Raw genomic sequence first — 27371 nt, 5'->3', positions numbered from 1 at the left:
TTTCAAATAAAACCCATAATTTATGGGATTAAAAATAATAAAATATAAATTATACTCTCTATTATATTGTGTGTGTGTGTGTATACACATATGTATGGGTACATTAACCAAAATTAACAAAAAAAGTTATTGTACCAAAACATGGATACATTCTCAAATCAACGAAAAAGAATGTGCCCATATAAGTTTAAACATGGATTAAAAAATTTGAATGGATTTTATATTAAAAAAAGGGTACATTTTACATATAACAAATTGATATATTTGAGAATGGGTACATTTAAGATTAAAAAAATTGAAAAATTATATGAATGGGTACATTTAAGATTAAAAAAGTGAGAATCTTTTTATATATATAAAAAAAAACTAATAGGTACAAACTTAATTTAATTTAATTTTTTTATTATTTTGGAAATGTTTGAATTGAAAATTAATTAGAAGTTTAATAGAGGTGTGAGTATTAAACCCTAAATTAATTACTAATTTTTATATTAAAAAATTATATAATAAACATGTAAATTCATTATCACATTAATGCTAGGGACTTGAATCAAAATTTAAGAACTAATAAGGTCTTAGTCAATGAATAGTATAAACTAGGGACCAGATACTAATTTTTCCTTTAATTAATCATGACGAGAGAATTGAGTGTTTAATCAAAACCCTAGTTCATTAAATGACTAAATGATGAAATCTGTAAAGTATGCATATATTTAAAGAGGCGTTTAAGGGAAGAGATTTCTATTTTTTTCTTAAAAATTGGGATTAGTTGTGGGCTCATACTACATCGAACTTCAACGATTCGAACAGTCTATTTTTCAAGTTGCACCTCTTGGATCATCCTTGTAAAATATTAGCCAATTTGGAAATATTTGAGTTCTAAGAAATTTACTAATTTGTTCTATAAGAAACAATAAAATTTCATTATGAATAGGCAAATGATTTCATATTGAATTGAAGTTTTGTAAGGATGACCTATGAATTGAGACAATTCGAATCATTAAAGTTCGATGTAAAGTATGTCTAACAACTAATCCCTATTTTTTTTATAAATAAAAATCTCTTTCCTTAAAGGGCCTGTATTTATCAAACCACATTAAATAATGGGAGCAAGATAGGTAAAGGCATAATGTGTATAGGACGTGTGCATATATACGCATGTACTGGTGAATGGTTTAATTCCTCAACAATTATAGTAACTAGTTTATTTGGAAACCCTAATCCTCCTATGCATGAATCATTTCAGACGCAATGGAAGATACATTGACTTAATTAATTATCATACATAAACCTTCTTTTAAGGTTAATACACACGGTTTTGTTTGAATAGAGGACGACGATAAATGACTTTTCGTAGACTCTTTGATATCTTATGTTTTTAGTATAATATTTTATAATATTGAAACGAAAATTGACGTTAAAACATAAGATGACAAAGAGTCGTGGAGAGTCTTACTTTTTTGACAAAGTCTCCTTAGCACTTCTCATAGACAAAATTACAGAAAGTCATTACTCAACCCATAAGCCCTACACCATACTTATAAACAGTTAAACCTCTATAAATTAACAATATTGGGATCAAAGAAGTCTATTAATTTTCTGAAATATTAAATAATCGATAATAGCTTACTAATTTATCAATATATTCCTTTTTTTTATTTTTATAAATATTGTACTCATATTTGTTTCTTGTTTATGAATTAATAATTCATATGCAGATGACACTTTTACCACACTTAAAAAAAAACATTCAGGCCAATGCATCTTGGTACTGATTCGATCTCCACCGACTCTCATTTTCCTTCCAAATAACTTCTAACCTAATAACATTATTTCTTAACTCAAAAGAAAAAGAAAGTAAAATTCATAAATTTACTTATTTTTTCAAAAACAAGTTTATACATTATTTAAAAAAGAGTTTTAATGAAACATTTTCGGTACTGTTCACTTTTAAAAAAATAACATTTTTACTCTAAAAAAATCACTTCTAATACAATTCACTTATAACACATTTTTATCTTTTTTATTAAAACTCAAAGTTACAAACCCTTTTAATTGATTTTCTTATTTAAAACCACACCCACACATGATATGAACCATCCACTCACCAAAATTTCAGAAACGCTCGCACCCTCCGCGTCTTTACCTTCTTCTCCATCCACCTCCCTTCCCTTCCATCCACGACAATTTCACGCCAAAAATATCCAAAAATATAACAAAAAACACCCTCGAAACGTAGCAGTTTCATCACACCACGAGGACCACGCCACAACTTTCCGCCACACACGCACAAAACACCGCCTTTACTCTCTCTCTCTCTCCTCACTTTCTCTCTCTACCCCTACTCTGTTTTTCCATGAGGGATTCGATCCCTTCCTGAAAGCGCCCTCCTTTCTTTCAATCTATCTCATGGCTTGCGTGAGCGATGAGAGCTGGGTCCCTCTCCCCAAACTGCTCTCCGACCGCCTCTATCTCCGGGAAGACGACCGCCGCGACGCCGACGATGATCAGTCCGGGTTTTTCGGGTCCGAGTCCACAGCGTACCGGTTGGAGAAGGTTTTTCCGGTTTATGCATTGGGGATTTCGAAGCCCGAGTCCGACTCCATTGTTGGACCCGCTTCCGTTTCCGGCGACCCGATTTGGGATGCAATAAGGGAAGAGGCCAAGTTGGAGGTAATAAAATTGAGCATGCAATTTCTTGGTTTTTGTATTTGGTTTTCAGTTTTTGTTTAAGTTAAACTCGAGAATTAGTTTGTTTCTGGAAGCACTTTTTGCTCAGAAGTGCTTTACTGAAAATACGTCGAAATTCAAGTAATTTCCGGGAAAAAAAAGAAGCAAATTAGAAGTATTTTCTGGATAAGCATATGTCAGGTGCTTTTTCAGAAAGCATCTCAAATGCCCAGGCACTTCTCTGCTAAACAGGAAAACATCTGCTCGTTAGCGCTTATGCTTCTGCTCATAAGTGCATTCGTTGAAAACATGTTGAAGTTCAAGTGCTTCCCGAAAAAGGAATTAGAAGTGTTTTCTAAATGAGCATTTGTCATGTGCTTCTTCAAAAAGCGTTTCTATGACTGAAGCACTTCTAACTTTTTCTTCAAACGCACTCAAAAACCCTTTTAGCTTTTGAAAGCAGTCCCAAACAGGACAGGTTGAAGGTTTTAAGTTATTAATGGAATCCCATTAACTATTTTGTTTTCGAATTTAGTTTTGTTTGGTGGGTTTTTAGTGATTTTTTTTGGATTTTAAACATTTCAGGCAGAAAAGGAGCCAATTTTGAGTAGCTTCTTGTATGCCAGCATCTTGGCACATGATTGTTTAGAGCAGGCGTTGGGGTTTGTTCTCGCCAACAGACTGCAGAACCCGACGCTTTTGGCAACTCAACTGATGGATATATTCTATGATGTGATGCTGCGTGATGAAGATATTCAGCGATCCATTCGCTTAGATGTGCAGGTAACTTCAAATTTGTTTCAAAAATGTTATGGTTAACTATGTTTCTGTTTGGATAACTAATGGAAACTCTGTTGTATTGTTTTACAATTTTTTTTCATCAGGCATTTAAAGACCGTGATCCAGCCTGCTTGTCATATTGTTCGGCCCTATTGTATCTCAAGGTATTCTGCTCTTGCACTTTAGTTATGTCGTTGAAGAAAATGAAATGAATAATATAATCAAGCATCCATCACTCTATTTTCTGATCAACTTTTTCGCCTTCTACTTTTGCAGGGCTACCATTCATTGCAAGTACATCGAGTAGCTCATTCGTTGTGGAGTCAAGGACGCAAAGTATTGGCCTTGGCATTACAAAGCCGAATTAGTGAGGTAGTTTCCTTTTTTGGTATCATTGTTGAGCATTAATAACTGTTCTATAGGTTTGTGGATTTCTGTTCTCCTTCTAATCTATAAACCATTTTATCCTAGGTCTTTGGAGTGGATATTCACCCAGGTATGCTCATTTCTTCTCTGCAACCTGTAGACATCATGATATTAAGTTTGTCACGATATAGTAATTGAAACTTAAGCACAAAACTTGATTTGTTTTCCGAAAGTGGTTGTTATCTGTAGAATTTGCATCTAAAGGAGACAGTAAAACTAACCTTTATAATAATTTCTCTTTGGTGGGTTTTCTATAGCTGCAAAAATTGGAGAGGGAATACTGTTGGATCATGGTACTGGTGTGGTTATTGGCGAAACTGCTGTTGTAGGAAACAGAGTTTCACTGATGCACGTAAGTCAATTTCATAATTTGTTTCTGTTTCAGTTTATGGGTTGGTTTGCGTTGTGCTGAAAAGAACTATGTATTCTGCTTTTATCAACAGGGTGTGACTTTGGGGGGAACTGGAAAGGAAATTGGTGATCGTCATCCAAAAGTAGGTGACGGCGCACTGATTGGAGCCAGTGCAACTATACTTGGGAATATCAAAATAGGTCGAGGAGCAATGGTAGCTGCTGGTTCGCTTGTGCTGAAAGATGTCCCTCCACACAGGTAGAATGTAATTTCGGTTTTTTTCAGTACAGTAACGTAATTAATGTTCCTGAATATGTAATATTTACTCTATTTACAATCATTAAAGTGATGTTTCTTTCTCTGGTACCGAAGCATGGTGGCGGGAATACCAGCAAAGGTGATTGGATATGTAGACGAAATAGATCCTTCGTTAACAATGAAGCACGGTATGTCACATGGTTGGGATGCTATGAATAATTGTTCGCATTCAGTGTTTGTTGTATACGTTTTATTTAGAATTAGGATACTGAGATTAAGGCGAGAAAGTTAGAAGGTAATCACATATTCATGATTATCATGTCTCACGTGCAAATTTTCTTGTTATGAATATGCAGATGCTACCAAAGAATTTTTTGAACATGTAGCTGTGCAGCGTAGAGATACAAGACCTGCTGGTTTGTGTGGCTGATAATTTTCATTTTATAGGCCCTCAAGAAACTGCTCCCTTTATTAATTCTTTGCCGCTCAAGATCTGCTAATTGTTTTCAGGAGGTCAGAGCTCAGGAAGAATTGATGGGAGCATTTGAAGTATGTAGTTAGGCGTAGATCTTTGTTCCTAAATTGCTAGCGTGAAGGCAGTTTGTGGTCTTCGGAGGAGAAGATGACTTATTTTATCAGCTTGAAGTATACAATTTCATTAAGCATGTCCACCCTTCTGCTACCTATGCTGATGCTGAGGTTCTCGTACGAGCAGTTTAAAGTACCGGGATTTTAATCTAAGCACCTGATTATCTTTCTTTTTTTCTACCAAAACAAACAGCGAGAACCAGCAGCAAGTTTCTTACCGATGATCCAGAAAGAATGAATCCTCTGATCGGATCAGGAGAAGTCGAAGGTAGTTGAGGATCGATTATTTATCTTATCGTAGTCAAATTGAACTGCATTAATGTATTGAATGCATCAGAAGAATAGAAACTGATAGGAGTTCTGAGTCAAGTCATATTTTTCCCTGTTAGCGGGTGAACAATGTAATCTTTCCATATGTGACAATGGCTCATTCATTTACCGTAAAAATTAACTTGAGAAAGCAATCTTCCTGAAGAACTCCGAACAAACATACAACACAAACACGAAAATATCCACGAGCCTCGTAATTGGTTGATCAGCTTGTTTATTCCCCTTACTGCATCCAACGTCTTCCTCCCATCCCTCGTCGATTCAACAAGTAGTTTGTCCCTTAGTTCTTCTATATGTGGAGTCAGATTCTCCAAGCTGCCAAAATTAATTTCGCCAGAAACCCTTTCAGTCATTCTAAAAACACTTCCAAGCGAGTTCTTGTCTTGTTCATCAGAGAAACACAACACATTGTGCCTACATAGTACATATACCTCCTATTAATTTAACTCTCCTACTAAGAATACAAAAAAATTGGTCTTTGGGCCTGAGAATTTGAGAGCTTTGGGCTTGATAATTGAAAGTGAAATCATCCAATTGAAATTCGGCTTAGATTTCCACCCAAATTTTGGGTGCAAGGATAGTTTGGGCTCTGGCGACGATGACATCGGCCACGTCCTCCCGGTCCCTTATGTTATCCAGTTTAATAGCTCACAAAAGCCATCTTTTATCGAGTTTAATAGCTCTACTACTCTCTTAACCACAGTAGTATCGATTCCCTTATGTTATCCATGTTTACTACTCACTCCATTTTCTCCCCAAACCTTTGTATCAAAAAAGAAGTGACGCTTTACAAGATTCAACCTTGCCCGACACGGTTAAATCTATCCCGAACCCCTTTGTTTTGTTCTTTGCTTAATAGATATGGTATTGTCATGTATCTTTCTACATATATTCAAGTGATTTCCAGTCTTTTAATAGTTCAAAGATCTCTCAATCTTCATATTTAGTTCATTCAACGTTCATTAGGGCATTATCATTGAACTAAAACCATTCGGCCAGATATGGACATCCGTTCTTTAAAGCATACAAGATGAACAAAAGTCTTTGACTTCAAGGCATAGAAAAGAACTTAATGTATACTTAACTCATCTACGACAATCCTTTGATAAACAAGAAGTCAGAAGTAACTTGGGGCACAAGTAATCGGCTTAAATACACTTGTTTTACGTCTGCCATACAGAGATGACAGTGGCACGCCTAAGCACTGGAAGTTAGTTTTGATTGTGAGCCTCCAAGTCTACACCTAAGGCTCTGCAAAGGCACATTTTCGAAGCTAACTTTGTTCTCCTATTGTAGCATTGTAACAAGTAGGAGATCGACAATCGATCAAAGTGCTAACTCCTCGATGAGCTATGTGCTCGAGCCAGGAACGCCACCAACAATATTCCTGCCCGAACACTATAGGTTTGTGGTTTTCTGTTCTCATTCTAATCTATAAACCATTTTATTCCAGGTTGTTGGAGTGGATATTTACCCAGGTATGCTCATTTCTGCTCTGCAACTCGTAGGCATCACGATGTCAAGTTTGACACGATGTAGTAATTGAAACTTGAGTACAAAACTTGATTTGTTTTCCGAAAATGGTCGTCGTCTGTAGAATTTGCATCTATATGAGACAATAAAACTACAATAATTTCTCCTTGATGGTTTTTCTATAGCTGTAAAAATTGGAGAGGGAATATTGTTGGATCATGGTACCGGCGTGGTTTGGAAACAGAGTTTCACTGATGCACGTTAGTCAATTTCATAATTTGTTTCCGTTTCAATTTATGGGTTCATTCGCGTCGTGAAAAGTACTTGTTAATAATAAAGAACTATGTATTCTGCTTTTACCAACAGGGTGTGACTCTGGGAGGAACTGGGAAGGAAACTGGTGATCATCATCCAAAAATAGGTGACGGTGCACTAATTGGAGCCAGTGCAACTATACCTGGGAATATCAAGATAGGTCGAGGAGCAATGGTAGCTGCTGGTTCCCTTGTGCTGAAAGATGTCCCTCCACACAGGTAGAAAGTAATTTTTGTATTTTAGTGCAGTAACGTAACTAATGTTTCATGAATATGTATTTACTCTAGTTACAAGCATATGAAAATGACATTTCTTTCTGTGGTGCTCAAGCATGGTGGCGGGAATACCAGCAGAGGTGATCGGATATGTAGACGAAATAGATCCTTCATTAACAATGAAGCACGGTATGTAATATGGTTGGGATGCAATTAATAATTGTTCACATTGAGCTTAGGTCTTGCATTTGTTGTATTTGTTTTATTTAGAATTAGGATACTAAGATATTCATGATTATCATGCCTCACATGTAAAATTTCTTGTTATGAATCTACAGATGTTACCAAAGAGTTTTTCGAACATGTAGTTGTGCGGTGTAAAGATACAAGACCTGCTAGTTGGTGTAAAGATTCCTCTGTCCTTCCCTTTCTCAAGTAAAGGAAATAGGGGAATAGCTGGTTCCTTCTCGGGGCTTGCCTCCCTCATTATTTCTCTAGTATAACCATTTTTTGGGGTAGAATACTCCAAATCTAGTATTCTCTGCAAACTTCATGTTAAATAACAGAGTTTGCTCACTTCTCCTTTGGTCTCCAGAGAAATCTTTTCCATATTTTTCAACACTTGCACCATGGTGGCTTGCAAGTCTTCATTGGTCACATTTTTTCCTGACTTCTCAGATGAAGTCGGACTTTCTAGAATAGCTTGTCCTCATAGGGAGGGGAAATCTTCTAAATGATCTGTCATGTCTGATCTTGGTAAACACTGAGGTGACCCGTACTCTGTGTTCCACCTGAAGGTTCTCTCCTTCCTTCTTTTTCTTCTTGGCAAGAAAATGGATCCTACCAGACTTGCCAAAATTATATTCGGGCAAAGATTTCTCTGGAGAAGGTCTGTGAACCTCAAGACAGCTCCCCAAAGGATTGGCACTTTGACATTTGGTAGTCGGGCTCTTGCTTGTTGGTGTGTTGCAATAAAAGCTTGAAGTTAGTTTTGAAATGTGCCTTAGGTGTAGGCCTTAAGACTCGCAATCAAAACTAACTAAATGTTTAGGCGTGCCACTGCTATCTCAGTATGATAGATGTAGAATAAGTGTGTTTTAAGTCAGACTTCTTGTTTATTAAAAGATTGTCACAGATGGGTTAAGTCTGTATTAAGTTCTTTTTCTTGCCTTGTAAACAAAGATTTTTAGTTCATAATCTTGTATGTTCGAAAAGAGCGAGTCTAGAGCCCTTTAAATCATTTGCTTGATTCCAGGTTGTTCTTAATGAAAACAGGTTTATTGCGTTAACAAAATCTGGATGCACATGAAATTCTAAGGTAGGGAATAACTAGAAATAACATGAATACATGCTGAAAAGTACACTTAGATGACAAATCTACTAATTTAAAGGACAAACGAAGAGATTCGGGCAAGATTTCACTTTGTCTGGCAAGGTTGAACCTCTTATAGCCACTTCTCTTTGAGTTTATAGGGATTGTATGCTAAAAAGGATGGATGGTAAATAGGTTTTACACGAGAGAATTGATACTACAACACTAGTGAAGGTAGCAGAGCTTTTACACTAAACAAAAGATAGTTTTTTACTCATAATGCCACTGAAAAGTAGTGTTTTTTGACTGATAGTAGGTTGGTCTCCAACACTTGTCACTTCAGTTATAGTCTTGGCTGAGAAGGCTTTTAATCTGCATCAGGCTTCAAGGTGAGCTTGGGGCAAATGCAACCTGCTTTAACGCTTTTGGGCTTCCTTTCTCTTAAACCCAAAAAAACCCAAATATTAACACAAAAAGAACGAAAGCACTGGAGCCAATGGAGGAAAGCAATCTGCGGACCCGTGAGCCGGAGAAACCTTGTTGATGCTGAGCACGAATTTCTAAAGTGATATCATCCGCAATCGAGAAGAAGATGCCTAACACAACGCTAACATACCCAAATAGGTTACAAAATGACCCGACGAAAAATACACCGACCCTCGCCCACCACACAACCGATTTGCAGCCTTTACAGCTTGAGCGGGACAATATTTTCCAGTCCGGTACTGCTGTTGCAATCCGCATACTCTTTCCAAGATGACTAAATATGAGCAGAATTACCCAGACAACAATAATTATGATCAGGCATGATACCCAAAACTCTAGTAATTTAACGATCAGCTTCTTTATTTCCTCAACTGCACCGAACGTCTCCCTCCCGTCCTTCACTGATTCTCCAAGTTGACCGCCGTGTTTCCTCGCCATTCCCAACCACTTGCTCCAATCCCTCGCTAGTTCAACAAGTTGGCCTTGGTTTTTCCTCGCCAAAAGCAAGTTCTCTTTCGCATCCCTCGCTGCATGCGCTTTTAGCATATTTAACTCCCGTTTGAGAGCCTCGTCCAAAGCTGTGAGTTTGTCTGTATATTTAGCCTTCTCGTACCACTTGGGCTTGTTGGAGCATTTGCCAACCAGCTTTACGCCTTCGGACAAGGTCTTCTTTAACATGTCTATCTCCTTGTTTGAGATTTTCAGTTTCTCGTTTAGATCTTCTATCCGTGGGATCAGTGACTCCAAACCACCAACCGTTGATTTGATCGCTTCGAGGAGGGGACTGAACTCGTTAGTCTTTTTTATCAGAGTAACAACGAGATTATACAGCTCTGAACACAATGTGCCGACAATCCCTCCTACTATAAGGTCTACTCCAGCCATTTCCCGTAAATTCTGGCAGAATATCGTAAATGGAAACTCTTGGGCAACGAAATCTTGAAATGGAAAAAGAAAAAGAGACTCTGTCTCAAATTAAATTGTACCGAAACTATAGATACCGCGTAGAGTTTATACGAAGATTACCGGATGATTCTCTACTGGTCGCCGGTGCCGGAGTTGGTGTGCCGGATGCTTTTACGGTTAAAGCTTTTTGAAATTATTACCGTTCGTGCTGATCTTAAGCAGAAATGAGGCGGAAGAGAAAACGGGAGGAAGACGAAAGCTTGGGAGAGGGGCAGAAGCAAGATTGCGGATGTGGTTTGTGATTTGGGAAGAAGAAAGATATACAGAGAAGGATAGATTAGGACCGAGAATGGCTGAATGAATGAAGGGAGAGGACCATTGGTGTTTGACCAAAAGAAGAGAAGACTAGATCCGTGTGCATCGAGAAAATTTTAATTGTGATGGAAACACGACTGATATATCATGTGTTTTAATAGAAGTAGTGAAAACTTTTACCTTTTAAGTTAGAGCAAAAAATTATTTATTAACTTCATGTTTCGTGGTTTTCAACATTTAGAATTATTTATTATCTTCATGTTTTGTAGTTTTCAATATTTAGTATATAAAATTTTTTTCGTCTCAAAGTAATACTAAAATGTAAATTTTGGGATAGTCTCATATATCCGTTAGTCAAATTGTTAAGTTTCCAGTTAAGTATGACGTGGCGCCCATGTGGACAATGACTGGACATCAAGTGTGATGTGGTGCCCATTTAGACAATTAACTTTTTAACACATATATTCCATTATTTGTATAATGATACGTAATGCATCATTCTGTGTACCAATTATACTAAAAAAATCTCTCGTGAGCATCGGACTTAAACGTGGGTGAGGATATAAACAATGTGCAATGGCAGGGAAATTGCAGCAAGTGGGGTAGAAAGCAGAGTTCAGTCAAGTTAAAATATTACAAAGTACAGTTGATGTGTAGGTGCATCAGAAACTAGGTAGAGAGAGATGAGTTCGAGGTCAGTGGAATCTGCCTCAAAATTCTAAACTTGTAATATTAGTTTAATATTTTCTTTTCAAATTTTTATTTATTAATTAATAGGTAATATTAAAAAAAAAAATTTAAAAAAAATTAGTAAATTACATTTTACCCATTTAGGTTTATATGCAATTACAATATCTTACAACATTTTTAAAACATTTCACTTTGATACATTTATTATGATTTTCATTTTATTTTAATACAACCGTACTGTTAAATAACAACATGACAAATATAATATTTACATTTTTAATGACGTTGATGCCACGTATTCGCCATGTGTACAAAAAAACAAATAAAAATTTGGATCAAGATTCTATGCCCTCCCATTTTCCATCCTCTCTTATTTTTCTAGTCATTAATTTCATGTTGAGTTAATTTTATACTTCAGATTTTGCCACCTTACACATTTTTACTCTCCTTTCTTCCTCTTCGCTTCCGCTGCTGCATTCACAGACCAAGAATTTTTACTCTCAGCCCACAGTTTTTGTTTTGTTTTGGTTTGATTTGTTATCTCTCTTCCTCCTTTCCCCTTTCGCCTTCCCACTATGGATCTCCTCGGCTCTCTCACTACCCCTTCTCCTCTCATCTGCTTCTGTCTCATGGATTTCTTATTCTCAATTTCCCATTGATTTCTTCACCGCCTACGCCTCTCGATTCACAATCGCCACAGTTTTCGAGTGTTTATTTCAAATTTTTTTAGTTCTCTCTAATCTGTTTATCCCCAAATCGTGACTTTTAGATGATTAAATTCATAAATTCATTTTTTTTTTCAACACTCTGGATTCTGGGTTCTTCTCTGTTTCTGAAAATTTGCATATAATCTCATCTGTTTTTTTTTAATTGATCAAAAAAGCCATATTTTGTAAAAAAATTTGGTGTTTGAATTTCTGGGTTTCTCTGAAAAATGATGACTGTGAATCTGGGAATGCTCCATTATGTTCTGAACCATGTGTATGGTGCATTCATGCACAGAACAAAGATAAACGCTCAATTGTAATTCAATCGCATTCTTGGTAAAGGATGTTGTTGTGCAGCTGAAAATGTTTCTTGGCCTGTGAATGAGGCATCAGAAGTGAAAAGGATGAAAGGAGAGTGAAATTGTGTGAGGTGGCAAAATCTGGAGTATTAAATTAAGGTGGCAAAATCTGGAGTATAAAATTAACCTTACATGAAATCAATGGCTAGAAAAATAGGAGGTGGTGGAAGAGGATGGAAAATGGTAGGGCAGACAATCTTGGTCCTAAAAATTTTCATTTAATAAATACCAATTTAGATATAAAGCTAATATAAAACAAAACTAAATAAACACAAGGTGACACACCCGACCCAACAAGAATCGAGCTGTGTTGGCCTATACCCGGAAAGTGACGAAGTCATAAAGTATAGTTATGTGGAAAATATGAATAAATTTAAACCTAAAAGTGCCTAAATACGAGAGTGCGCTGGGAGCGGGAATGAACCTATTTCACACGTGATGTCAGAGCAAAAGTAAAGTATAGTAGAGTGGATTGAGAATCATACCCTCAAAGGTAATCCCCAATACTAAGATTTGCCACGAATCTTTGTTAAAAAGAAAGCTTCGCTAATAAAACCTAGGGATGAAAACAAAACAAAGGTGAGTGGCCCTGAAAATAAAATTTTAATTAAAACCTTCTCAACGTTATAATCCATTGCTGTAATACCTGTTTAGCTTTCGGAAAATCATAATACGTGTTGGTACCATATATTTGGGCCTCGTATTTGGGCCTCACACATTAAGCCCACGACAAATGTAAAAGAGGATGAGCCCCTTATTCAATAAAAGGGGACTCCCCCTCATTCTAAACCAAGTCTTAAGTCCTCATTTCTAAGGGCTAGAGCTGAAAACAAAGGCTATAAGCCTTGAGAGAGAGTCCTCACACCACCGAGGCTCTCCTCTCCCTTCTCTTCTCTCTTTGGGGGACTTCCCCTCAAACACTTGTATCCATACAATTACAGAGAAACATAATCAACTACAGTGTGGACGTAGCCCAAACATTGGGGTGAACCACGATAAAATCCTTATGTTCTTTGTGTTCTTCGTGTTCTTGAGCGTTTGTGCAGATTCACGGTCGGATTTACGTTGTTCCAAGACCGCCCCGGTTTTGTGCATCAACAATACGTAAAAGTATGAAATCAATTGTATACTAACAGTAAATCGAGAAGTATACCACGACACAGCATCTCATCAGCAATATAAATAATCAGGTGCTTAATAATCCATACTAGCACGCAAGTCGGAGTCACCTAATGTGACTTGTACGACTGCACCTATATCTCATCAATCAATGTTATCACATAAGTCGAAGTCACCTATAGTGACCTGTACGACTCATCCATATCTTTTCAATCAATGTTAGCACTATCATCAACATGTACTCACATGAAGCTTACCTGGTGTCCGCAGCGTCATTTGGCATAACCACTTTAACGTCCCAACATTCTTAATCGGAAATATACCCAGTGATAGGACAGAATAAGATCATGGTTAATCTCTACGCTGTTAACCATCATAACTTCTTTCCTTAAAGAAATCAAGTACCATGTTATATTCGGATTGTTTTATTGCTGCATCTAACTGTCTTGTTAGACTGTCTACATACCCTCAAACGGGATCAAGCCATTCGTAGTTCAACTTAGTACGTCAAAGCATTCACAGTAACTATATGTAGGTAATATGCATATGGATATGACATAATGTAATCTAAAATTTTGCCATCACATAGTATTTCAGAATATAAATATATATATGACAGGGCAGAAATGCATAAATCAATTTAAAAGAATTTATGGAATTATCAACACATAATTATATATATATATATATATATGATAAAAGAAAAAGATCCATTCACTTGGAGTCCGCGCTACAACTCCTTAGGACGAATATCAGGGAGTCACTAACAATCGTCGCCTAGAATAAATATCATATCATGTCTCAAAATTCTTACCGATAGAACATGAAACTTACATAAACACATCTCCAAGGACATTCTAGAATGGTTTGAAACCCATTGACCAAAAGTCAATCATCGGTCAAAGGTCGACGATAGGGTCCACAACCCTACATGACTTGATCCGGAAGATCCGCATCTCGGATTTCTGATCCGTAACTTCCAAAACTCCACATTTTGCTTCTAAAACATCATACTAAAGTTTCATTACGATCCAACGGTTGGATCTCCGTCAATTACTAATTCAAGTGGTGGTCAACATTTTAATTTATGAACTTACAAATCCAATTCAGGAAAATCTGTACTTCAGCTTCTCAATCCGTAACTTTGAATATCCTCAAATATTACATACTATAATGTATTAAAGTTTGGTGACGATCCAACGGTCGGATCGTCAATTCACATAATGTTCAAGTAGAGGTCTTTAATGGAACTAGGTTCAAATAACTGAATTTCGTCAATCGGACTTCACATATGGAATTGGAGTATCAAATTTAGCCTAGGAAAGTCAAAGGGGTACCTTGGCCCACGCGCCGCCACATGCGTCGCTCTGACTTGCCGAAAAATTCAACTATTTCTAAAAATTACCAAAATTTACAGGAATGAAGATCTCAAAGAGAGGAACAACTTTCATACCTTCCACAAAGTCCAAAAGTGGATGGAAGATGGTCAATTTTGCCCACAAAGTTGGCGGGTGCCTAAAGCTTCCCGACGTCGATTCGTCGTCTACGGTGGTCCAACGGGGTCAAGATTGGTTGGGATTTTCTCTTGGGATGATGGGCTATAAAGCCCAAATGGTGGCATTGGCTATCGCCTTGCCGATTCGTCGGAAAATTGAAGAGGGTGATCGGAGCACTGTTTTGATGCATCGAATTTCGTGGCTTCGTCCCGCCATATATGATGGTTTATAAAGGTGGTTCTTGGTTGGGTTTTGTAGAGGAGAATGAAAGCTTCAAGATGGTGGTGGTGGCGTCGAAAAACTCTGTCGGAGTTGGGCGGAATCGGCCTTGGAAGATGGGTGGTCGCAATGGGTGTAGGTGCATGTGAAAGGCCACGGGAAGGCTGGGAACTTTCCTTTTTTTTTTTTTTCCTCATTGGCTGAATGATTTTCTTTTCCAATTCCGGATTGGTCCCTCACTCCTTTATCTAATTGGTCCCCTTAACCCATTTGTAGATTGGTTCTCAATCCTACAAGGTGGGAGTTCAAATAATTTAACTACCTTTAAATAACCAACTTCAAATATCCATAACTATACCGTTATAATTCGGACTCACAACGGCTTTCGCCTATGAGTTCGTATCAACAAGTACTACGAGGATACGCTAAAAGAATAAGTTATACGTCTCTCTAACCAATGGTCAACGAAAGTCAAAGTCCTTGCCTCTAGGGCATTTTCGTCAATTCACGCTTTTAAAATTTATAAAAACGTAAAATTAGGGACAGGTTGTCACAATCTACCCCTTTAAGAAAATTTCATCCCCGAAATTTAAAATGATTTGTGACACAAAACTCAAAGTTAAGGAAGCATAAATATATGCACTATTGTCCCGTTGAAAAAAAAAATATATATATATATAACAACATAAAGTTTAGAGTAGTTGTACCGATATTGAAAACTGAAAATAATATTTTGAACTACGTAATTGAAAGTTGCGAACTCCAAAATTAAGTACATAATATCCTTGGGTTGAGCCCAAGTAATAATTAGGTAAAATACAACAAACACATAAGTATGTACTATCGTAAAAAGATCTACATGTTTACTTGCTTAACTAGTCTAGCGAATAAGTCCTTGATATTACAGTCTGCAGACTGCGATATCGACAACTCAGCAGACTACGATATCGACAACGCACTGTTGTCATGCTAAGTAAGTAACAAATTCTCGAAGGTGCAATATAACCATCATGCCCCCCATTGGGAATTACACAAACAACACCTAATCAAGTCTCTACCGTGCTCACACACTAACGCCCCCTTGGGTATCAACAACAACAAAACAATTCCATCTTGTGAACTCTCACAATTGAACACTTGTTCGTAAAACTTCTCAGTCAAGCAAGTGCTAAGCAAAGAATCTTCATTCCAAATCTCCATAGTGTCACAACAAAGACCAACAATTTTGTAACCGTAGTTACAAGCATTTCTAGTGAAAATAAGTATCAAATACGATCATGCTACAATTATAAAGCAAATAAACGTAACACACTAAGAAAATCTGGATAGTCCGTTCAGATTGGTTGTTAGTCTGAGGGAGATATATAGTCAATAACAACTTACTACACGTGGCCTTCAAGAAGGCTTCCCAAACACTTGGAAATAAAACATGCATCCCGATAAGATACGATAGTGACATACCTGTCATGTAGTCGAGCTAACATAGTCCACAACGCTTTAGTAAGCAAATTCATAGTGAAGTTCTCTCGAATGTAGTGAGAAATGAACTACATCGAGAAGGCTAAAAGAATATTCGAAAATTTAAGGGTCCAAGCAAATCCATCAAATCTGAAATACGAGATAACTAGATTGGATGCATAACATCAAACTACAACAGTAGCTTTCAAGATATTCGATCACCATGGTAAGATTCGTTCAACCGAGCATTTCTAGGGTGATGGAGTAATTAATGGTCATAATTGCACTTTCAATGTCAATGGTTCTTCTAGTCAGTGCTTCCGCTTTAAGGCAATACTAAGTGCAGTAGGGTAAACACGTACATAAGGCTGAATTTGAGGGACAACTCGTTGGTATAACTACTCCGAATTTCATCAGGCTATGAAAGAACTCTCGGTTTCCAAAAGTTAACCAAAGAGAACAACTCAAAGTAGGACTAACAGTTTTAGTCATGAACCAACTGAGTTGTTGAAGTCTAACTACGATTCTAGGGTTTGACCTTTCGCTTTGTGGATAGGTTTTAGGTTTCTAAGATAAAGTGTTTAGTCCCTGGTTGGGTAAATTCCTAATTGGTAAACTTTGTAACTAAGTTTCTCAATGACGTTAGAAACGTTTGATATGAAGCAAAGAAAATTGGTGTAATACTAGAAAGTGGGTCGATGATGTACCTCACTTAAAAATTTGGTGGTATCCTAGGTAAGATTTTGGGATATGACGCCAAAAGTATACGTCATCGAAATGTACAATACTACAAGCCAACTCTACGATACGAATTAAAAGGTCTTCACAGTTTCCTCGACACTCAAATCAATCTAACGGTGAGATATCATCCGCATTTCGATTCTATTGTCTACCTATGGAAGTGATCGAGATGTGGCTAGTCCAAGAAGTTTCGTTTACCTAGGTAGGTGATAAGGTAAAAACAACCATGAGTTTACTGTTCTACTACAAAGCTTGATCCTAAACTTCCACAATCCTAGTTTATTCGGCTCAAATAGCCACTGTTGATTAGTTTATCAGTCGCGTCGTTAATTAACGTGCTTAGGATATTTTAATATTGTTTGTTACTCTGAAACTGTGAATTGGCATTCTAGCATAAAGATATCACTCCCAGATACAAGTACCTGCATCTAGTATCAGAAATCATACCACATAATACTAGTTGATGGTCTCTGGATATCATACAGCATTTTCAATTAGTAGCACCATCGTAGGCTGATTATGGGTTAGAGCCTGTTTGAGTAGAAAGCTTCGGGTGATACTCGACACTCGATACATTAGCTCGGCTACAGGCTAACAACTCAATTCCTAAAACGTAACTTTCCTTCGTATGGAGGTTCGTCGTTTAAAGTATAGGGGCAATTTGCAACACGATTTTCTAAAATGACAATAAGTCGTTTAAAGTACCCAAAACTTGAGTAAAAGTTAACACATTTTTTGTGCTCAACGAGGTGGCAAGATTCGACAATTAAGTTCAAAAACCAAGAATGCTTACATCACGCTTGTGATGGGTGCAATACTTCCTAAACTTATGCTTTGATACCAAATTGACACACCCCGACCCGGAATGTCCACTAGGACTCCAAATCGAGTTGTGTTGGCTGACACTCGGCGAAGCCATAAAGTATAGTGATGTGGAAAATATGAATAAATTTAAACCTAAAAGTAACTAAATATGATAGTGCACTGTGAACGGGAATGAACCCATTTCATACGTGATGTCAGAGCATAAGTAAAGTACAATAGAGTGGATTGAGAATCATACCCTCGAAGGTAATCCCCAATACTAAGATTTGCCATGAATCCTTGTTGAAAAGAATGCTCCGCTAATAAAACCTAGGGTGAAAATAAAACAAAGGTGAGTGGCCCTGAAAATAAAATTTTAATAAAAATCTTCTCAATGTTATAACCCATTGCTGTAACACTTGTTTAGCTTCCAAAAAATAATGCTAAGTATAAGTATGAAATCAATTGTATATTAACAGTAAATCGAGAAGTATACCACGACACATCATCTCATCAGCAATATAAATAATCAGGTGCTTTCTAATCCATACTAGCATGCAAGTCGGAGTCACTTAATATGACCTATATGACTGCACCCATTTCTCATCAATCAATGCTAGCACATAAGTCGGAGTCACCTATAGTGACATGTACAACTCATCCATATCTCATCAATCAATGCTAGCACATAAATCGGAGTCATTTATAGTGACCTGTACGGCTCATCCATATATCATCAATCAATGCTAGCACATAAGTCGGAGTCACATATAGTGACATGTACGACTTATCCATATCTTATCAATCAATGCTAGCACATAAGTCAGAGTCACCTATAGTGACTTGTACGACTCATCCATATCTTATCAATCAATGGTAGCACTATCATCAACATGTACTCACCTGAAGCTTACCTGGCGTCCGCATCGTCGTTTGACATAACCACTTTAACGTCTCAACATTCTTAATCGGAACTATACCCAATGATAGGCCAGAATATGATCATGTTTAATCTCTACGTTGTTAACCATCATAACATAACTTCTTTCTTTAAAGAAATTAAGTACCATGTTAAATTCGGATTATTTTATGGCTACGTCTAACTGTCTTGTTAGACTGCCTACATACCTTCAAATGGGATCAAGCCATTCATAGTTTAACTTAGTACGTCAAAGCATTCACAATAACTATATGTAGGTAATATGCATATGGATATGCCATAATGTAATCTAAAATTTTTCCATAACATAGTATTTTAGAATATAAATATATATGGCAGGGCATAAATGCATAAATCAATTTAAAAGAATTTATGGAATTATCAATCACATAATTATAATTATATATATATATACACACACGATAAAATAAAAAGATCCACTCACATGGAGTCTGCGCTACAACTCTTTAGCACGAATATCAGGGAGTCACGAACAATCATCGCCTAGAATAAATATCATATCACTTCTCAGAATTCTTACCCATAGAACATGCAACTTACATAAACACATCCCCAAGGACATTCTAGAATGGTTTGAAACCCATTAACCAAAAGTCAACCGTCAGTCAAAGGTCGACGGTAGGGTCCACAACCCTACATGACTCGATCTGGAAGATCTGCATCTTCGATTTCCGATCTGTAACTTCCAAAGCTCCACATTTTGCTTCTAAAACATCGTACTAAAGTTTCATTACGATCCAACGGTTGGATCTCCACCAATTACCAATTGAAGTGGCGGTCAACATTTTATTTTACGAACTTACAAATCCAATTCGGGAAGATTCGTACGTCAGATGCTCAATCCGTAAGTTTCTAATATCCTCAAATATTACATATTATAATGTATTAAAGTTTGGTGACGATCCAACGGTCGGATTGTCAGTTCACATAATGTTCAAGTAGAGGTCTTTAATGGAACTAGGTTCAAATAACTGAATTTCGTCAATCAGACTTCACATATGGAATTGGAGTATCAAATTTAGCCTATGAATGTCAAAGGGGTACCTTGGCCCATGCACCGCGCCTACTTGCCGGAAAATTCAACTATTTCTAAAAATTACCAAAATTTACAGAAATGAAGATCTTAATGTGAGGAACAACTTTCATACCTGCCACAAAGTCCAAAAGTGGACGGAAGATGATCAATTTTGCCCACAAAGCCGGCGGGTGCCTAGAGCTTCCCAATATCGATTCGTCGTCTACGGTGGTTCAGTGGGGTCAATGTTGGTTGGGATTTTCTCCTAGGATGATAGGCTACAATGGCATTGGCCATCGCTTTGCCGATTTGCTGAAATTTGAAAAGGCTGACCGGAGTACTGTTTTGATGCATTGGATTTGGTGGCTTTGTCTCGCCATATGTGATGGTTTATAAAAGTGGTATTGGTTGAGTTTTATAGAGGGGAATGAGAGCTTCTAAATGGTGGTGGTGGCGTCGAAAAACTCTGTCGGAGTTGGCCGGAATCAGCCTTGAAAGATGGGTGGTCGCAATGGGTGTGGGTGCATGTGAAAGGCCACGGGAAGGCTGGAAGCTTCCCCCCCCCATCCCCCCCCCCCCATTTTTTTCTTCTTCTCATTAGCTGAAGGCTTTTCTTTTCCAATTCCGGATTGGTCCCTCACTCCTTTATCTAATTGGTCCCCTTAACCCATTTGTATATTGGTTCTCAATCCTACAAGGTGGGAGTTCTAATAATTTAACTACCTTTAAATAACCAACTTCAAACGTCCATAACTATACCGTTATAATCCAGACTCGCAAACGGTTTTCGCCTATGCGTTCGTATCAACGAGTATTATGAGGATACGCTAAAAGAATAAGTCTTATGTCTCTCTAACCAATGGTCAACGGAAGTCAAAGTTCTTGCCTCTAGGGTATTTTCGTCAATTCACGCTTTTAAAATTTATAAAAACGTAAAATTAGGGACGGGTTGTCACACAAAGGCCCCGCATCTTATTTTAAAAGTCTTTTGAGTCTTTCATCCACATCTTCTCCAGCTACCTGCTCCGACGAAAAAAATTATGCATAACCTTCATATCCACCCCAAATTGCAGTACTTAATCGAGCAAAAACCAAATAGCAATCCAAATGGATTTGTGGAGGTGCTGGGCCTGGAGACCTCGGTCTGGAGAATTTAGGATTTGAACAAATCCCACTCCTAAATTCATTGAATCCCACCCCCAAATTTACCTCCAGATCTATAAGTTGCAGTCTGCAGGCGGGGGAAACATCGTTGAGGTTGCTGTAGTAGCACAAGGAGGGAGGCAGATGGACTTCGGGTGTGGCCCTGCAACCTGGACCTCGGTTTGGGGGAATTCAGATTTGGACGAATACAACCCCCTAAATTCACAAAATCCAACCCCCAATTTTTTCCTAACCACTAAATTCACGTTGGAGTTGTTAATGGCGTGAGAGTTCTAGGTGTTGGAGGGGGTGAGATAAGTGATGGCAAATTCGTCGAGGAACTTTTGTCAAACATGGCGGCTCTTATGCCAGTGTTGCAGGCAACGAGGAAAGAAGAAGCCTAGGATTGGATTTTTTTGGGGTTTGGGTTCTGCCGATGGAGTAGATGTTGCAGCGGGAGGAGAGGAGGAGATTATGGTCTTTTCTCTGGGGGGGGAATTTGGGGATGCGGTTAGTGACAGGAAAATGGGTGGCTCGGGTGGGCAAGGGGGTGGTGGTGGGAGAAGAAGTGGGGATGATGAAGAAATTGTAATTTTTTTTATTTTTAATTAATTATTTTAATATGTTAATATTCAAATTAGATTTTAATTTTTTATTAATTTTTATGCCACGTGGCACATTTTTGTCAGTCACGTCAGCACAAATATGGATTTTATATTTGTCACATCACCAATTAACGGATTTTTTAATGAATGTATGAAATTGAAATAAAATAATAAGTAAATGTATGAAATTGAAATAAAATAATAAGTAAATGTATAAAATTGAAATGTCTTAAAAATGTTGTATACAATTGATCCCAAATCTGATGAGATAAAATGTAATTTACCTAAAATAAAATTTTTCACCACTTATATAAAAAGACGTGATGTACTCCTTATATTTTAAATCCAACAAAATATTTCTCCAAAACTAGATCCGTGATCATCGGACTTAAACGTGGGTGGGGATATAAATAATGTGTAATGGTAGGTCAATTGCGGCAAGTGGGGGTAGAAAGTAGAGTTCATTCAGGTTTAAAATATTACAAAGTACAGTTGATGTGTTGGTGCATCAGAAACTAGGTAGAGAGAGATGAGTTCGATGTCTATGGAATCTGTCCCTCAAAATTATAAACTTGTAATATTAGTTTAACATTTTATTTTCAAATTTTTATTTATTAATTAATAGATAAAGTTAAGTAATAATTAATTAACAAGTGAAAATAAAACACATACATACATACATATATATATATATTATAGGGATAGGATCAAAGAACAAGTATTTTGACAAATATTTTTACACTTTTGTAAAGCCTTTAAATCACATAACATCTAAGGGACATTTTTTATTCATTAAATGACATTGATGGTTATGTGGGTTTTTCTACTAATCAAGATGGGGTTAGGAAGGGTTTTTTTTTCCCAAATATCAGGAAAAAGGGATCAGGAGAAAAAAAAAAGATCAAGAAGGGTTTTTATTTATTTATTTTTACCAAAGATCAAGAAAAAAAACCAAGAGACGAAGGCAAAGGCTTGGCGGCTTACGCCTCTGCTGGCAGAGGGGATGACGTTAAGGGCGCTAAGATGCTAGAGGTTGCAGACCCATCGGCAAAGAAGGAGATGGAGACTACAAATCAATGGAGTTCTACCCCTTTCTTGTTTGCACGCTCATAGGGTTTCTTCCCATTTACTTTTATTTTTAATTCCTTTTAGATTTTATGCCTCTTCATTTTATTTATTTTTCTTTAATGTTAGTTAAAATCCACATAAGCATTCATGTTCTTTAATGAATAAATCAGAGTTTTTGAATGTCATGTGATCTAAAGGCTTAAAAAGAATGTAAAAATGTTTGTTCCTTGATCTTATCCCATATATATATATATATATATGCAATCGTCGCAGCTTTTAACGGTAATTACATTGTCATTTAAACCATTCCAATTCTCATGAATAGTGATTTCAATTTTAATTAAAAATGCATAATAAGCAATGTAAAAGTGTAAAAACATAAGTTATACAACTTTCATAAGTAATGTAGAACTGTAAAAAAAATACAAATGCGGGTAGTGACAAGCTCTACAACTTTGGTGAAGAATTTAACTTCAAAATCCGACATCACAGTTCATAAACTTTAGTGACAAAATCTAACCGTTCGATTGGTAAAGTCTTGTACCCAAAAACCAACCTCATAAAATAGCAAGGCTTATCGACGAAAAACGACCATGAATTTAGGGAAAATTTTGACTGCGGTGGAACACCAATAAACCCACCTAGTCTTCTTTTGGTCAAACACCAATAATCCTCCTCCTTCATTGATTCAGCCATTCTACATAACCAAACCCAGTTTTAGAAACCAAGCCGCAACCTTATGGTCCTAATCTCTCTCTCCCTCTCTCCCTCTCAGTAAATCTTTCTTCTTCCCAAATCACAAACCATATCCGCAATCTTTGCTTCTGTCCCTCTCCCAAGCTTTCGTCTTCCTCCCGTCTTCTGTTCCGCCTCATGTCTGCTTAAGCTCGGGACGAACGGTATAATTTCTCCTCAAAAAGCTTTAACCGTCAACATTTGGCACACCAACTAAAGTCGCACCGGCACCGGCACCGCCGACCATAAGAGAATCAGCAGGTAATCTTAATATAAATTCTACGCGGTATCTAACTATCTATAGTTTCGGTGCAATTTAATTTGAGACAGATTCTCTTTTTCTTTTTGCATTTCAAGTACTCGTTGCTAAAGAGTTTCCATTTACGATATTCTGCCAGAATTTACAGGAAATGGCTGCAGTAGGAAACCTTATAGGAGGAGGGATTGTAGGCACATTGTGTTCGGAGCTGTATAATCTTGTTGTTACTCTGATAAAAACGACTAACGAGTTCAGTCCCCTCCTCGAAGCGATCAAATTAACGGTTGGCGGTTTGGAGTCACTGATCCCACAGATAGAAGATCGAAATGAGAAACTGAAAATCTCAAACAAGGAGACAGAAAGGTTAAAGAAGGCCTTGACCGATGGCGTAGAGCTGGTTGGCGAATGCTCCAACAATCCCAAGTGGTACAAGAAGGCTAAATATACAGACAAACTCACCGCTTTGGACGAGGCTCTCGAACGGGAGTTAGATATGCTAACAGCGCATGCAGCGAGCGATACAAAAGAGGCCTTGCTTTTGACGAGGAAAAACCACGACGATCTTGTTAAATTGGCGAGGGATGGGAGAAAGGGGTTGGAAATGGCAAGGAAACACGGCGATCAACTAGTAGAATTGGCGAAGGATGGGAGCGAGACATTCGATACAGTAAAGGAAATAATGAATCTGATCTATCATTTTCTAGGGTATTGTATATCAGGCCTGATCGTAATTATTGTTTTCTGGGTAGTGCTGCACACATTTATTCTGCTTGGAGAGAGTAAGCGGATTGCAACAGCCGTACTGGAATCCGTACTGGACGGGATAATATTTCCCCGCTGTAAAGTCTGCAAATCGGTTGTGGCCCTTGTGGAGTGCGCGGGGTTATGTATATCTTTGGTCTGGACATATGCGAAGCTACTGCATGCGTATTTTCTCACTGCGTCATGCTTCTTCTTCCTCACTGCGTCATACTTCATCAGCTTCATTATGGCAATTCGTGATCAGTATAAACGAGGTTTCTCCCGCTCAGAGGTCTGCAGATTGCTTTTCCAGATTGGCTGCAATTCTATTTTCTTGTTCATCATCTGCTGGATTGTTTTCTTATGTAAATTTTTCGAGTAAATTAATGAGCAATTGTCCTCTAAATTAAGAAAGAAATTCCCAGTAAAGAGATCATGTACCACCAGGTCATAGCACCAAAATGACACAAGTGTTGCGATCCTTGTTTAGTTAGGAATGTGATTGAGTATGCTCTACAGTTTGAGTTCCTTATCGCAAAAGTCACCCATTGCTTTACAATTTCATCCCACCGATCGACGTTTATGCATTTGAATCTATCGTCGGAGAAGACTGGAGAGATGTAGTGGGATGGAACTCTTCCGTTTGTAATCGTCTGTGTTTATTTTTTATTTTCTATTTATCATATTTTCATTTTGTGTTTTATTTCGACTGTACTATCCTTTATCAAATTTCTTCATCATTTATTGCATGGGTTCATTTTTAATTTTTTAAGGGTTTTTTGTCCAATTTTTTATTTTTTTTATGAAGCCTTTAGATCCCAAAATAGGGTTTTGGCTTTCTTGTATTAGAGATTAGAGATATCGATTACCGGGGAGCAACGATCACATGTAGCAATTTTGATACAATAAAGAAAGTAAAGTTGTACCCAATTAGTCATAAGAGGAGTTGCTTTAAATATGTATTCAATCATGATTTTAATATAGTTTATTAAAATTCTTAGAAATTTGATTTTAAAGAATTTAAAAAAATTGAGGAATTATAGGGAATTAGAGAGATTTCGTAGTGTATTTTAAGTATCCACAAATCTCCCATCTCCCCATGAGATTTCGAGGGAATTGAATCAAAATTTTACATGAAATATCTACAAATCAATTAAACTTCATAAAATTTATTAATTTATAAATTCATTAAAATCTCTCTAACTCTCAATTAAATACACCCCTAATTTTCTGACGTGAGACATTCTTCACGTCCTTGTAATGTCTTCTGGTGCAAAATAATTGGCGTTCATAGGAATATGTGTTAAAGGTGTGTGGTGAGTGTAGATAAATAGACTAACTTAGATGTCGAGTAATGCCTTGTATTGTCTTTTTCACTCAATGAAAGAAGTTAAGTTCCACTAGTAGCGATACCGCTAATACCAATTGGTGACTGAAATTGTGTTTTTCTTTAGAAACCATAGCTATCAATTGGTGTTCAACAAGAAAAGAAGAAGAAAAAATCGTAGATTATTAGTTCATATAAAAGTACATAAATTAGGTGCCACTTAGTAGTACGGTCTAGTAGTATTTCTCTTCATTTATAAGTGATACGTCTTAGGTTCGATTCTCGCAAAATACGAATTTGAACCATATTATTGCTAACATATTGTGAGATGAAACCTAACATATATCATTTAGAATAGATAATATCGTTTTTTTTTAAAGTACATAAATTAGATAGTAAAAAACAGTTTCAGATAAGGAGAAAATCCAATTGTGAGGAGATCGTTAATCATATTATTCGCGTATTTAGAACGAATACGACGGCTATGCTTAGAATATAAACAAACAAACAAAAAATTTGGGCTTTGGGCCTGTGAATTTGAGAGCTTTGGGCTTGATAGTGAAAATCCAATTGAAATTCAGTTAAGATTCCCACCCAAATTTTGGGTGCAAAATAATTTGGGCTATCTTTTTAGTTACTAAAACACCCTTACCAGCTTAAATTATTACGTCTCTCGCAATGATGACATCGGTCACGTCCTCCCGGTTCACCGTGAAATATACAGGCTATAGCAGATGCAAGTCCGTCGAAAAACGGCACCGTTTATCGGTCCCGCGCCGTGTCTGTTAGCTACTTTGTGTGCCTGGCTTGGCTAGCGTCAGACCCCCAGCCGAGCAACACCGGCGATCTCCATTTCCGCTCTCCTCCCTGCGCCTGGAGATCTCCGATTCTCCGACCACCAAAACGGTACCGTGTAGTAACCGCTTCGGATATAAGCACGGCCGATTTCGCTGAATTGGCTTCGATCTTTGTTTCGGTTAGGATCTAAAGCGTTTGTCTCTCTCAGGTTGCAACGGAGCGTTTAGCAATGTCGACGACGGAGATCGACGGCCAAATGGAAGAGAATTCGAATGCGGATTCGAAACCGCTGAAGCGCGGAAGCAACAGCAATGGAGATCTCGCGCAGGAGAATGGCGGCCCGGACTCCGGCGACACACACGATCAGCTCGTCCAGACGGTCATGGAGCTCAAATTGCAGAACGAATTCCTCAAGTCTCAGTTCGAAGGGTTTCGGAATCTTCAACCGCCGGAGCCGGAAGGCGTCGAATCGGAGGAGGTGAAGCAGCTGCGGCAAACGATTGAATCGCTGAATGTGGAGCTTTTGGAAGAGAAGCAAACGCGAGCTGCGGCGGAAGTGGCTCTGAAGCATCTTCAGGAATCGCACTTTGAAGCAGATTCCAGAGCTCAAGAGCTCTCTGTAAAGCTCGCTGAAGGTCGGTTTGTGCTTCTTCATTCATACATTTCTAGTTTCGTTGGAAAATTTAGCTAATTGCGAAAT

At 37.5% G+C, this 27371-nt stretch overlaps 4 protein-coding genes and 1 pseudogene across 6 annotated transcripts in view; 4 read left to right on the top strand and 1 right to left on the bottom strand.

Annotated features, from left to right (window-relative positions):
* The first annotated feature begins 2097 nt into the window (after positions 1-2097).
* Positions 2098-5534, top strand: LOC126613723 (serine acetyltransferase 2-like). The gene is made up of 10 exons (XM_050281303.1): positions 2098-2673; positions 3256-3453; positions 3555-3614; positions 3727-3822; positions 3922-3946; positions 4134-4228; positions 4320-4486; positions 4601-4674; positions 4843-4902; positions 4997-5534. Exons 1-10 carry the CDS (start codon positions 2410-2412, stop codon positions 5032-5034), a joined length of 1077 nt encoding a protein of 358 aa, XP_050137260.1. The 5' UTR covers positions 2098-2409; the 3' UTR covers positions 5035-5534.
* A 1052-nt stretch (positions 5535-6586) lies between these two features.
* On the top strand, positions 6587-7846 carry LOC126589314 (serine acetyltransferase 4-like; annotated as a pseudogene).
* Positions 7847-8718: 872 nt separating this feature from the next.
* On the bottom strand, positions 8719-10530 carry LOC126586328 (uncharacterized). Its single transcript, XM_050251148.1, has 2 exons — positions 10232-10530; positions 8719-10143 (listed from the first exon to the last, which is right to left on the bottom strand). The coding sequence occupies exon 2, from the start codon at positions 10088-10090 to the stop codon at positions 9161-9163; it is 930 nt and encodes a 309-aa protein (XP_050107105.1). The 5' UTR covers positions 10091-10143; positions 10232-10530; the 3' UTR covers positions 8719-9160.
* A 12901-nt stretch (positions 10531-23431) lies between these two features.
* Positions 23432-25309, top strand: LOC126611301 (uncharacterized). 2 transcript variants are annotated; one of them, XM_050279528.1, is made up of 2 exons: positions 23432-23807; positions 23954-25309. In XM_050279528.1, the coding sequence occupies exon 2, from the start codon at positions 23957-23959 to the stop codon at positions 24926-24928; it is 972 nt and encodes a 323-aa protein (XP_050135485.1). In that variant the 5' UTR covers positions 23432-23807; positions 23954-23956; the 3' UTR covers positions 24929-25309. The 2 variants fall into 2 exon arrangements, with proteins under 2 accessions (XP_050135485.1, XP_050135479.1); XM_050279522.1 differs by having other exon boundaries at positions 23945-25309.
* Positions 25310-25836: 527 nt separating this feature from the next.
* The window catches only part of LOC126581925 (protein GRIP-like), a 53204-nt gene continuing 51669 nt past the window's right edge, over positions 25837-27371 (top strand). Inside the window, exons 1-3 of one of the 2 annotated variants that reach the window (XM_050245868.1) lie at positions 25837-25855; positions 26598-26779; positions 26880-27306. In XM_050245868.1, coding sequence (XP_050101825.1) covers positions 26901-27306 — 406 coding nt within the window. In that variant the 5' untranslated portion in view covers positions 25837-25855; positions 26598-26779; positions 26880-26900. Of the gene's footprint in view, positions 25856-26455; positions 26780-26879; positions 27307-27371 lie in introns of those variants that run through there. The other variant, XM_050245873.1, reaches the window with a different exon arrangement.

The sequence above is a fragment of the Malus sylvestris genome, chromosome 2 (genome assembly GCF_916048215.2).
Source record: "Malus sylvestris chromosome 2, drMalSylv7.2, whole genome shotgun sequence".
NCBI classification, from domain to species: domain Eukaryota; kingdom Viridiplantae; phylum Streptophyta; class Magnoliopsida; order Rosales; family Rosaceae; genus Malus; species Malus sylvestris.
Note: the sequence above shows the minus strand (reverse complement) of the source record. Positions and strands in the feature narration are given on the sequence as shown.

Bases quoted from the DNA above. Each gene is read 5' to 3' on its own strand.
- LOC126611301 (XM_050279528.1), top strand. From the start codon at position 23,957: ATGGCTGCAGTAGGAAACCTTATAGGAGGAGGGATTGTAGGCACATTG.
- LOC126586328 (XM_050251148.1), bottom strand. From the start codon at position 10,090: ATGGCTGGAGTAGACCTTATAGTAGGAGGGATTGTCGGCACATTGTGT.
- LOC126613723 (XM_050281303.1), top strand. From the start codon at position 2,410: ATGGCTTGCGTGAGCGATGAGAGCTGGGTCCCTCTCCCCAAACTGCTC. The intron at 3,947-4,133 runs GTATGCTCATTT...GGTTTTCTATAG, and splicing joins TGGAGTGGATATTCACCCAG to CTGCAAAAATTGGAGAGGGA. The intron at 4,675-4,842 runs GTATGTCACATG...ATGAATATGCAG, and splicing joins TTCGTTAACAATGAAGCACG to ATGCTACCAAAGAATTTTTT.